At 40.4% G+C, this 13,133-nt stretch overlaps 1 protein-coding gene and 1 long non-coding RNA gene across 5 annotated transcripts in view; one reads left to right on the forward strand and one right to left on the reverse strand.

The window, feature by feature from the left end:
- The window catches only part of ATP8B1 (ATPase phospholipid transporting 8B1), a 122,675-nt gene extending 114,176 nt beyond the window's left edge, over positions 1–8,499 (forward strand). For both annotated transcript variants that reach the window (XM_072822254.1, XM_072822243.1), the window contains exons 23-28: positions 25–248; positions 1,866–1,949; positions 2,711–2,956; positions 3,281–3,419; positions 5,230–5,360; positions 6,747–8,499. In XM_072822254.1, coding sequence (XP_072678355.1) covers positions 25–248; positions 1,866–1,949; positions 2,711–2,956; positions 3,281–3,419; positions 5,230–5,360; positions 6,747–6,968 — 1,046 coding nt within the window. In that variant the 3' untranslated portion in view covers positions 6,969–8,499. The remainder of the gene's footprint in view (positions 1–24; positions 249–1,865; positions 1,950–2,710; positions 2,957–3,280; positions 3,420–5,229; positions 5,361–6,746) is intronic.
- LOC140631073 (uncharacterized) overlaps positions 664–13,133 on the reverse strand; it is a 46,228-nt gene continuing 33,758 nt past the window's right edge. For all 3 annotated transcript variants that reach the window (XR_012028741.1, XR_012028739.1, XR_012028738.1), the window contains one exon: positions 664–1,990. This is a non-coding gene — a long non-coding RNA (uncharacterized lncRNA). The remainder of the gene's footprint in view (positions 1,991–13,133) is intronic.

Below are 13,133 nucleotides of genomic sequence, written 5' to 3' on the forward strand. Positions count from 1 at the left end.
AATGTCTTCTCCTCTGCCCCACAGCGGCCCACATCGGTGTTGGAATAAGTGGACAAGAAGGCATGCAAGCTGTTATGTCAAGTGACTACTCCTTTGCCCAATTCAGATACTTGCAGAGATTGCTGTTGGTGCATGGCCGGTGGTCTTACATAAGGATGTGCAAGTTCCTACGATACTTCTTTTACAAAAACTTTGCATTTACTTTGGTTCATTTCTGGTACTCCTTCTTCAATGGGTACTCTGCACAGGTAATAGAATAATAATTATTATTATCTGATGAGTAGAAGAAATCTTACATAATGGGACACCTGGGTGGCTCAGTGGTTGAGCGCCTCCCTTCGGCCCAGGGAGTGATCTTGGGGTCCTGGGATCGAGTTCCACATCGGGTTCCCTGTATGGAGCCTGCTTCTCTCTCTGCCTGTGTCTCTGCCTCTCTCTGTGTGTCTCTTGTGAATAAATGAATGAAATCTTTTAAAAAAAAATCTTACATAAGTAAAACCCTATTTCTGAAAAAAATATTTCCCCTCCATACTTGCAGGGTTTTTTTAAGATTTTACTTATTTATTCAGAGAGAGAGAGAGAGAGAGAGAATGAAAGAGAGAGAGGCAGAGACACAGGCAGAGGGAGAAGCAGGTTCCATGCAGGGAGCCCGATGTGGGACTCGATCCCGGGTCTCCGGGGTCACACCCTGGACTGAAGGCGGTGCTAAACCACTGAGCCACCCGGACTGCCCCACATACTTGCAGTTTTGATGCTCTATCTCTTAATAGTTGAGGCACAGGTTGAGATTATAGATGACTCATCTAAAAGGTTTCTGGTGCTTTAAAAATACTTTATTTTGCCTTTAAGAAGTTGGGATTTTGTTTCTGGTCTTCTGGCTTTTGTTATGTGTCTTTGCCTTCACTCTAGATTTTTTTCCTAAGTTACCTTGCCATTAAGAGTAACAACAACAACAACAACAAAGGGGAGGGGGACAAATTATTCGGCATTGAATGTATAAAGAGATATTGTGACCAAGGCTAAAGGGATTATATAAATTTTGGTTGATCACAGATCTGTTATTTTTTTTTATTGGAGTTCAATTTGCCAACATATAGCATAACACCCAGTGCTCATCCCATCAAGACAGATCTGTTATCTTAATCTGTTGATTTTTGTTTGAGTTATTGCTGAAATGGGAGTGTTGAAATCATGATAGAGCAGAAAAATATCATTAGTAAAACTGAACCTATGTCAGTGCTTGTGGTTGTCCAAACTTCTGGTGCTTTGTCACAGACAGATGGTATCAGAGGAGCCTCAGAGACCAAGGGCCTTCCTTCTGCTCCCGCGTAGGACTGAGTAGAACTGGTGGTGATAAGCTTATTCCCTCTCTGCCACCCTAAGGACTGATGTGCGCACAACCCTGCTTATCCCTTTCAGAAGCATATTTTTAATATTCAAATTCTGCCTCACAAAACGTTTACATGGAAATGCAGGACCTGCAAAGTAAAAAAATGTGAATGATACCTTAAGGGCTTTTGGAACCAGTTTTGTTTTATGTATTCTAATTCATTAATAAAGGGATATAAAAAGGCTCAGCACCAATGTGTTTTCCAGCACTATTCAAACTGAATGGACTCCTTCTCCAAAACATTTTTTGGTGTCTGTTCTCCGTTTTGAAGGAAGGTTTGTTTCTGTGGAACGGTCTTTGATTCCACCCATTCCACTGAACCCAACTCACATCTTCTGCAGATGTAGACAAGGGGTGTTTACTCTGGCTGGAGTCCCACACATCCTGGGGCCTTCCCCACTTTGAGAGAGATGAATGCATGTTGACGAGGCTGGCAGTACATCTTGGTTTATGAGACTCTGTAATCTCCCCGCAGACGGCGTACGAAGACTGGTTCATCACGCTCTACAACGTGCTGTACTCCAGTCTGCCCGTGCTCCTCATGGGGCTGCTTGACCAGGTAGGCGCCTCATGTCACCGTGGGACACACGGAGCACCTGTCTGAGAAGTTAAAAGCAGTTATTTCAATGCATTCTTTTCAGTTTTTACTTCTTCCTGAGAAAACCCTATTATTGTCCTGTTAGGCTCAACCAGAGTTAACTGCTGTGCTTCTTGTATTATAGTAACAAAAGAGGATTTCTGTGCCTGGGTTGAATTCATTGCCAAAAAATTTTCTTGTCTTCCTTTCGGACACTAGGAGTTTCCTGTTAAGACACCTGACAGTTTAGTATGTCTGTGTAATAATAACTTACTTTAAAATTATTTTAATATTTCTCTAAACTTAGATGTTTCATTCCCAAATTAGTCCACATTCTATCTAGTAGCAATTCTTAGAGAAAGTACGTTAATGATTAAAAATAATTTGGAATTAACCCATCAACTTGTACGTAAAAATACCTTACAGAAAAAATTAGAATATATTCTCCCAGGAGGTAAAAAAGCCTCCCTACACTTTGTTGACATCACTCTTTGCTCTCTTTCTACAAGCAGCAATGTATCTGTAACTTCCAATGTATCTAGTCCCTTTCTTAATTAGATATCAAATATTGGTGGACTAAAGTAAAGAGGTTGATCTCCATGCCGAAACTGCTCAGGACTTATCTTGTTGAGTTTTTGCTTTCCTAAAACTAAGTTGAAACTCTTCGTGAGATCTAAATTGGAATAGATCTTGGAGTTCTTAGATTCTGGATGGTACACAACTAATTGTGTTTTCCCTTTAAGGATGTGAGTGACAAACTGAGCCTCCGCTTCCCCGGGTTGTATGTAGTAGGACAAAGAGACTTACTATTCAACTATAAGAAGTTCTTCGTAAGCTTGGTGCATGGAATTTTAACATCGATGATCCTCTTCTTTATACCTCTTGGAGCTTATCTACAAACTGTGGGACAGGATGGAGAGGCACCTTCAGACTACCAATCTTTTGCTGTGACAATTGCTTCTGCCCTTATAATAACAGTCAATTTCCAGGTACATGGCTTTTGTCAACTGTTTTCAGTATCTGTTAGTTATCTGTTTTCTGTACACAGAGCAGTGTGTGCATCCACCTGGCTCCCACTCTCTGTCCAATCGAGCCTCTGCCATCTTATAAAATATGAATGCTATCTTCACCCCTTACACCAAGCACATTTCCTACTTCTCGCCTGAGCCAAGGGTAGTTTCTGAATGTTGAGTAATCAAGCCAAATCATGTCTAAATTGTTGAATTTGAATTCTATTTTCAGAACCCTGAGATCCTTTATTTCTTGGTAACTCCCCAAAATGAGTGTTCTGTTTTTCTCTGGTTTCCCAACAGATTGGCTTGGATACTTCTTACTGGACTTTTGTGAATGCTTTTTCAATTTTTGGAAGCATTGCACTTTATTTTGGCATCATGTTTGACTTTCATAGTGCTGGAATACATGTTCTCTTTCCATCTGCATTTCAATTTACAGGTTGGTATTTTCTAAATTCCCTAAATAAAGGTATAGAAAAATGTTACTAGTTTAGATTCTGACATAACCTCTAAGTAAAAACACAAAGTGTAAATTATTGTTAGTGAAAATTAATGTCCTGACTGGCAACTGAATGACAGTGGTAGGCTGGAAGTGGGATAATGTGACAGGAAGAAAGGAAAATTAAAAACTTTGTTACGTGTATCTGTTTAGTTAGATAGTACCCACCCCCCCACCCCACCCACACACACACACACAAAATCTAATATGGTAGATTATTGGGAAATTGAGTATACGTGTATTGCTGGTAGCACTATAATTTTTCCAAAGCACTATCTGGAAATATGTAACAAACTATAAAACTTCTCATACATTTAGACCCAGGATTTCCACTTAGAGAAAACACCTAAAAATAAAACATACCAATTTTTGGAAAAGTCAATTTGTACAAAGATTATACTACCACAACACTTCTAATTGTTTAAAAATGGAAATAATTCAAAGACATAATAATAACATTATATTAGCTAATCAAGGTATGAGTCCCATGTGATGAAATTCTAGAATTCAAAAGTGGAAAACTTGTCACATCTTTAGAAAACTGTATGCAGAGCAATAAGTAAATTTACAGAAATAGTTTACAGCTATATAAAATCAGACAAATGATAAATGCTACAATGAATTTGAACTATTTCATACATACTATAAATTTTAAAATATCACGAATTGGAATTTACAAATTTCTTAGTTTATTAAATAGAGTAGCTTGGATTCACAATGGGGAAAAAAGTCCCCATAAACTAGTTTCCCTGTAAAAAATTAGTTTGGGTTTTTTTTTGTTTGTTTGTTTGTGTGTGTTTTTTACAACCAGTTGTAAAAGACAGTTGTTATGGTAACCGTTTTCTTGGGATTGAGTTCATTTTTTTGATGATTGTTTTTCTTTACTGACTCTGTGTTTTAAAAAACTTTGTACCCAGTTACTTAGAATATTCCCAAAGGGACTGGGTTTTTTAAACACACATTTAGCACTGTGAAAGCACATTTAAAAATAAAGGCCATTATTTTTTTTTTGTATATTTTTTTATTGGAGTTCGATATTAAAGGCCATTATTTTTATAAACTTATAATGTAAATACAGAAAACACTGTGATAGATTTGGCTCTAGGGGATGTTAATTGTAAATATTTTAAAATTGGGTAGTTATATACGATTGATTACCTGGTTGTATGAATTATTACTTCCTCTGACCTAAACTAGCTGCTGACCTGCAGTGGAAAAGCATGGTTCTAATCAGATGGATATGGGTTTTAATTCAGGATTTGCTATGGCTAGTTCTGTTACCCTGGGAAAATCTTTTTACTTCTCCACAACTCAATTTCCTTGTGTGGCAAGGAGGATACTATTCATGCCTCAGAGCTAATTAAACGGCATGACCTGTATAAAACACCTAGCATAAGGTCTGTCAAACTAATGGCAGGGCTAGTTGCTACTGTTATTTGGAATTTCAAATTAAAACTATAAATTGTAAAGTGAATTCATAGAAAAATTTATTAGTATAAATTGCCTAATTTTGTATTTTTTCCTAATGCAATGTTGACACTTTCTTTTCCCTTTTCTAGTTGTTCAATAATGTACATATGCCTTCCTAATTCTGCTTTGCTTAGCCCTATTTTTAAATGCTCATTCCTTCAGCAGTGATGGGATGTTTTGGGGAGGCCAATCTGTGAAACTTGACCATAGATAATCATGGAATATTCACTCCGCCCTTAGGATGAAGGACCCCTGTGATTTATTCTCCATGTTTTTACAGGCACAGCGTCAAATGCCCTGAGACAGCCCTACATTTGGCTGACCATCATCCTGACTGTTGCAGTGTGCCTGCTGCCCGTCGTTGCCATACGTTTCTTGTCTATGACCATTTGGCCATCAGAAAGTGATAAGGTATAGAAAAAAATAGTATTCTCCTCATTCTGAGTGCCCCTCACTGAAAGCAAAGCATGTCCCCAAGGCAGCTTTCCTGCAAAATTCTAAGTTCATGGCAAGTTTGGCATGAATGTTTTTTAATACTACTTTAACTCCATCTTGCAAATAAGTCCTTTGGGACTGGGATTTTTGTCTACGTGCTTTTAATTTTTTTATTTAATTTATTGTGTGCTTTTTATTTTAAACATTATGAAAAGGAGAATGATATAATGACTCCTTATAGATCTATACTCTCAACTTATAATATTAACATTTTTCCCTACAAAGAGGTTGAGGTTTTTCTTCATTTAAAGAAGAATGTTACTTCTGGCAGGATCCTCTGGGCTATAAGTTGTGCAGATGATAATGTATCACTTCAACTGCATACTGATTAGTAGGCTTCAGTGACTAAGACCTTAATCGTCAAAAAGAACTGGGATTCTTTCATCTGCTAGTCTCATTATAGCTTCACCTTGGAGCTGGGGGTCAGCTTGCAGTTCTAGGCATCTCCTCCCAACACAGGACTGTCCTGGGGAGGACAGGAGCTTGCTTTCTTTTTTTTTTCTTTCTTTCTTTCTTTCTTTCTTTCTTTCTTTCTTTCTTTCTTTCTCTCTTTCTCTCTTTCTCTCTTTCTCTCTTTCTCTCTCTCTCTCTCTCTCTCTCTCTCTCTTTCTTTCTTTCTTTCTTTCTTTCTAGATTTATTTATTTATTCATGATAGACAGAGAGAAAGAGAGGCAGAGACACAGGCAGAGAGAGAAGCAGGCTCCATGCCAGGAGCCTGACGCAGGACTCTATCCCGGGATTCCAGGATCGCGCCCTGGGCCAAAGGCAGGCGTTAAACCGCTGAGCCACCCAGGGATCCCCAGACAGGAGCTTTCTCTTAGGAGCTGGGGAACTGCGCATGGGAGGGCTGGGCCCACTTCTCGCAGGCCTCCTGAGCCAGCTGAGCTCCCACGGCAGCTCCTAGACTGTGCTGAGCAAGGCAGGACCACCAGTCCCACTCCTGGAAGTGCCATCCACATCCCAGGAGGCACGAGGCTGAATGCAGGAAAGGGGGTACTTAACTGTGTTTTCATCAGGAAGGAGCGTCCCCTAGATCATGTTTTTCCACTGACACGATGCAGTGGCAATAAGGGTTCTCTGGAACCTGTACCCCTCTAACTTGTCAGTGGAAGAGCTCCATCACCTCTCTGTGTTGCCCCATCTACTAAGCAGGCTAGTGATGCCCCTTAATTAAATGAGACATTTGGGACAGGTAACCCCTGCATGTTAGCACCTGCCCACCTCCACCTTGCCAGTTCTCTGCTCCCCCATCACAGACCTTCAGTGTCACCATCACCCTGTCCCCTCTGTCCCCTCTGTAGATCCAGAAGCACCGCAAGCGGTTGAAAGCAGAAGAGCAGTGGAAGCGGCGGCAGGTGTTCCGCCGGGGGGTGTCGTCCAGGCGCTCGGCCTACGCCTTCTCCCACCAGCGGGGCTACGCGGACCTCATCTCCTCGGGGCGCAGCATCCGCAAGAAGCGCTCTCCCCTGGATGCGATCATAGCCGACGGGACCGCGGAGTACAGGCGCACAGTGGAGAGCTGATGCACCTGCCCCGTGGCTGCCGCAAAACAGTCACACACACACAAATGTCTATTTTTTTATGAAAGACTCTCAGGACTTTAAAACAAACAAACTGAATTTGTCACGAGGATGTTAAAAAAAAACACTAGCTTTATAAGCAAGCTACTTGGGCTGGCTGGACTGTTGCAACAGCGAAGAAGACCTTTTCAGAAGTCCTATTCTTCAACTGATTGTGTTCATTTTGATTCAAAGGGAACGTTTTAAATCAGTCTCCACCCAGGACGACAGAATCACAAAATGTCTTATATTTCAATTCAAATGGTACTCACCGTAAAATTACATTTAGATCATTCCTACCTGGGATCTTCAACATGAATTTCCCAGAGGTTGCTTTCTTCCCCATAGGCTACCTTATTAACAAAGATCTTTTATTTATAAGGGCAAGGACAAAAACATGCATGAAAGTTCATCACCTGGAAGCTAAGTGGTCCAATAACTTTTTCAGAGTTGATAATGAGCTGCAGGGTTTCCTCTTCTCATACATTACTTCACATTTCATCAGTACAAGGTTTCCATCTGCTCGGTTTACTACCAGGTTAAAAGTGTGCATCATGTGGGTTTATTCTTACTTTGCATACTATTTTAGCCGCTTCCTTCCCTACTTCCATTTTTAAAAGATGTGTTGAAATATTTATGGGCTTTTTAAAAAAAGTTCTTAAACTAAGGACATCAGTGATAAATTGTGATTTTTTTTTTCTTGGTAAAGCTTTCTTTTGAAAAGCAAACTCTGTGCCTGCCTATGTATATTTTATAAGGGACTTGAACAAAAAAAAAAAAAAAAAAGGGACTTAAACAGAGGCCTCACGTTTTCACTCATCTTAGTCTTAGAAATGTGGCTGCCAACAGCCTTTTCTCTGAAGACCTAACACTGTATCCTTTATAATTGAAAATGATTTTAAGCGATTATGGAAACTATCCTCAAAGAGGCAAAAGTTTTTTTTCTAGAGGCTTTCTTCTGTGTTTTTCACATACCAGTTTCCATATTCTAGTGAAGATACAGAAGTGTTTTCAATAATTCTGTTCTCTACCATTAGGTTGTGAATGTTCACAGTATCTGTCCCTTTGAATTCTTATGAGAAAATCACAACATGTACATAGTTCATATTCTAGGTATGATAAAAGAATGTATGGCTCTTTTTTCTATGGAAGTAAATTTCTGGAAGTTTACAACTTTATCTTGTAAATAAAAAAAACTAAATTGTTTTTTCTTTTCTTTTCTCTCTCCCTCTCTCTCTCTCTCTCTCTCTCTCTTTTTATTTTATTTTATTTTATTTTTTTGGTAAAGCAAAGTTTGCTTGTATAATTTCAGTTTTCTCTCCTGTTTTGTGAATTGTGGGAAAGGTCGACAATTCAAATGTGTCAAAGACTTACACTGTTGGGTGCAATATTAACAATTTTAAAATGCAAATTGCTTTGGATAAATTATTTCTATACTCTGTAAATCTGAGATTTAATGTATATTTTTGTTTAAAAAATAAATGCTTTAGTAAAATCTTTGGAAAGTATCTTTTAAGTAGGATATATGGCAGAAGCTAGGCCTGCAAGGTTTTTAAAGAAACACAGGGGTCCCCTGGTGGTGAGAAATAAAAGTCAGGGGCAGGATACTATGTATCAGGGGAGGAGTGAGTGAGAAAAGGCCAGCAGACTTTGAAAGGTAGAGGGTATGGATCTATAGGTGGCAAGAGCAGTTGTGTCCAGGGAGGGTGCATCTTCAGATACTTAGATAAGGCACAATTTTAGAACTCAATTCTGAGGGTAGAATAAAAGCAAAGGTAACCTTTGAACAAAAGTAGGGGCTGGGAAGTGAGCAAATGATCAAAGGGAAACTAGGATGTTGAAGAGCAGGAGAACTGATGAGAAGAAGAGCGGTACCTGAGACTTGAGGCTGGAGGAGGGCTGAGTGTGATAAGCCGGCTGCCGGACAGGCCAGTCAGCGCCCCAACAGTATGCCATGACCTCACTAAAGAAATGGAACTATGCCACAGACTTTTTTTTAGAGAGAGAGAACATGTGTTGGGGAGGAGAGGTAGAAAAAGAGGGAGAGAGAGAATCTTAAGCAAACTCAGTGCTCAGTGCAGAGTTGATATAGGGCTTGATCCCAGGATCCTGGGATCATGACCTGAGCCAAAATTGAGTCAGATGCCTAACCCACTGAGCCACTCAGGTGCCCCAGGACTTTGCCTCAGAGATGGAGTTTCTCTGTAGAAGGACATCAGTGGGGGACTTGTTTGGGAGGCATAATTGCCAGCAGATGATGAGAGAGTCACAGCCTGGGGGGCGGGGGTGCTTTATAAGGTGGGAAATTAGGACCTCCCTCTGCTATTCCCAACTGACAGTTGGCTTCCACAGCAGTAATTCAGACAGGTCTATCTATATCAGGGCAATCCTTTGGAAATGGGGTGAAAGGACAAAGGACAGATTAGACTCTGCCAGAGAAATTGAGAAAAAGTTCTGAGCAGACCTGAAAGTCCCAGAAAGAAAAGAAAAGAAAGAAAAGAAAAAAGAAAAGAAAAGAAAAGAAAAAAAAAAGAAAAGAAAGAAAGAAAAGAGAAAAAAAGAAAAAAAAAGGAAGAAAGAAAAGAAAGAAGAAAGAGGCCACTCTTTCCTCTAGGATGTCCTACTATATTTACAGTGGTTGAGAAATATATGTTTTTAATCAAAGAGCACCACCTAAAGGTTCTTACTGATGATCAGTACCAGAAACTGTTCAGTAATGATATCCAATGGGGATAAAATAGTTCTTAAAACACTCCAATGTAAAAAAAACACACACAAAAAAAAAAAACTCCAATGTGATAGCAAAACCAAATGCACCCCAATGGACTCTGTTTCAGCAACTGTTGCCTTCATGTGATGTGAATGAAATCTGGGAAAATTGTAAGACAGCTTCTAAAAGTCCCATCAAAATTAACTAGGAAGTTCTGGTTACAATAAAACTTCTGGTGCATTTTTACAAAAAGGCCTGCCAAAAAAAAAAAAAAAAAAACCACTGTAAAAATGACTTTCTTGAGTTAAATTGACATTTCTTCAAAGAAGATATATTAAGTGGCCAGCAAGTATATAAAAAAAAAATCTTCAACATTAGTCATCAGGGAAATGCAAATCAAAAAATGCAATCAAAACCACAATGGGATACCACATCACAGATAAATAAAAAAGGAAGGGCGCCTACGTAGCTCAGTAGAGTGTATGACTCCTGTTCTCAGGGTTGTGAGTTCAAGCCCCACATGGGGTGTAGAACTTAAAAAAAAAAAAAAGGAAATAAGTGTTGGCAAGGACACTGTGGAGAAACTGGAACCTTCATCCATTGCTGGTGGGAATGTCAAATGCTACGCCCACTGTTGAAAGAGTTTGGCAGTTCCTCTATAAGTTAAATAGAATTGCTATATAAACAGCAATACTCTAAAGTCTATACCACAAACCCCTGAAAACAGGTACTCAAATACTTATACGTGAATGTTCACAGCAGCCTGACTCACAACAGCCAAAAGGTAGGAACAACCTAAATATCCCATCCACAGCTGAGTGGATACACAAAATGTGGTATATACATATAATGGAATATAATTTAGCCATAAAAAGGAATAAGGGCAGTTCAAGATGGAGACTTTGGAAGATCCTGAACTCACCTCCTCCCATGGATATACCAGATCTACAGCTACATACAGAACAATTTCCTCTGAAAACGAAAACAAATGCGGAGGGACCCATAATGTGGGGCAAACAGCCCACACGGAGGTGGGTAGGCAAGACAGAGATGCAACCTTTCTGAAAACCCCACCTCCAGCATTCAAAATCCAGAGCCTCTCCGTCAGGAGTGAGGAGCTTGAACGGCATGTTGGGAACCCCAACTTTTAAGGCCTACCCCTGAGAGATAAACCCCTAAAACTTGCAGCTTTTAAAGCCAGCAGGGTTTGTATCCATGAGGCCAGGAGGGCTAGTGTGCAAGCTAAGAAATGGCTCAGAAGGGATCGGGCCCTGGGCCTCCCCTGCACACCAGAGCCCTGGGGCAGAAGCAGCAGACTTGATGTCAAAGAGGCGTACTTCTCTTAAACCATCCACCTAAGAGGCAGGCATCTAAGTTAACACACATCTGGGGGCCGGCTGGGGTACCCACCAAGGATGGAGGCCAGTGGACACTTTTTAATCTAGGCACCATCTTTCCGCATGCCCCCTGCTGCACTCCAAAGCACCAGTATCTCCCTAAGGGAGGTTTTACATGCATGGGGTACCGTTTTTATACCTGGCGCCCCAGTTTTTACAACTGACCACCCAGTGGATGTCTCTTGATCACCTGTCTCTGGAAGCCAGCAGAGCCTGCATGCTGGGGACCCACAGGACTGTAACCATTGCAGAGACAAGTTCATGGCCTGCCACCACCACCAGAGGACTGCTCAGATAGCAGATTAAAATATAGGCCTAGTCTTTATGTGATAAAGGACTATGTACTTGTCCCGGAGCTTTGGCCTGAAGGGCAGGCCTCTGGCATGGCACACATCTAGAGGGATTCTCAGGGCAGGGAGGCTGGTGAACGTCATGTTTACCCTCTTTCTCTGCCTCCCTCCAGCTTATTGGTATCTCCCAGAAAGGAGTTTGTACCCTCATCTGGTGCCCAGGTTTTTGCAGGTGCAATGAGGTAACACTTCTAGATTGCCTATCACAGGTCACATAGGACTGTAACCAACAGAGAAAGAGTTTTAAAATGTCTACCATTTCCAGAGCACAGCAAGAGGCAGCAGTCCAAGGAGCCCGGTTTTTCTATGGCTTACCATCTATAGATGGCCCTTCACTGCCTAGCTCTGATGGCCAGCAGGCTCTGCATTCTTGTATTCCATAAGACTCTAACAAATGGGGAGGCCATCTTTGGCCTGCTACAAACTCCAGGATACAATACAGATATAAGGCTAAACATCCCTCTTCCCCCAGGTTTTTTGTGATAAAGGACTATTTGCTTGTCCTGAAGCTTTGGCCTGAGGGGTAGGCTTCTGGTTTGACATATATCTAGGGACCTACTAAGATTCTGTACTGGGACAAAAGTCAGGAGATGCCATCCTATGCATTCCATCTGCCTTGCTTCAGATTACTGGTATCTCCCAGAAAGGAGCTCATATAGTTGTCTGGCACCCCAATTTTTGTGACTGACACTCAGGGGACACTACTACGATGCCCAGTATAAGTAGCCAGTGGACTTAATGCTTACAGTCCTATAGGACTATATATATTTCTATGATTCAAAAGCTGCTGTCTGAGGGGTCTGACTTACAATCTGCCTGAATCTAGGTACTGACTTAGATTCTCCTCTATGAGACAGCCAAAGAATATAATCAATGAACTGAAAAATAACCAGAGGGGTTCAACAGTAAACTAGATGAAGAAGAAGAAAGGATGAGTAAACTCAGATATAGGGCAGTAGAACTCACCCAATCAGAGCAGAAAAAAAGAAAAGAAATGAAACAATGTAAAAAGTAGATAGCTTATAGGACTTATGAAACAACATCACTATATTGGTTATAAACCACCAAAACTTGCATTACAAAGTTCCAGAAGAAAGAGAAAAAAGAAAGGTGGCAGAAAGCTCGTTTGAAGAAAGAACAGCTAGCTGAAATTTTCTCTAACTTGGGGAAGAAAACAGACATCCAGATCCAGGAAGCCCTGAGAGTTCTAAATAAGAACTGAAAGACTCAAACCAAGACACATTATAATTAAAAGGTCAGAAGTTAAAGATAAGGAAAAAATTTTAAAAGCATCAAGAGAAAAACAATCTGTTGTGTAAAAGAGATTTCCCCCCATAATACAATAAGCAGATTTTTCAGGAGAAACTTTGCAGACCAGAAGGGAGTGTCAGGATGTATTCAAAGTGCTGGAAGAAAAACATCTTCCAAACTTTCATCCAAGAATATGGTGCCTGCCAGTGTTTTCATACAGAATTTAAGGAGTGATAAAGAGTTTTCCAGACAAGCAAAAGCAAAAATGAATTCATCACCATTACACAGGCCTTAGAAGGAATCTGAAAGGGACTTCTACAAGCTTAAATGGAAGGGTGCTAATTAGTATCAGGAAACCACAGAAGTATAAATCTAACTAGTGAAAATAAATATATAGTGAAATCAGAATCTAATGTAAAGG

This window comes from Canis lupus, chromosome 1, assembly GCF_048164855.1.
Source record: "Canis lupus baileyi chromosome 1, mCanLup2.hap1, whole genome shotgun sequence".
NCBI classification, from domain to species: Eukaryota; Metazoa; Chordata; class Mammalia; order Carnivora; family Canidae; genus Canis; species Canis lupus.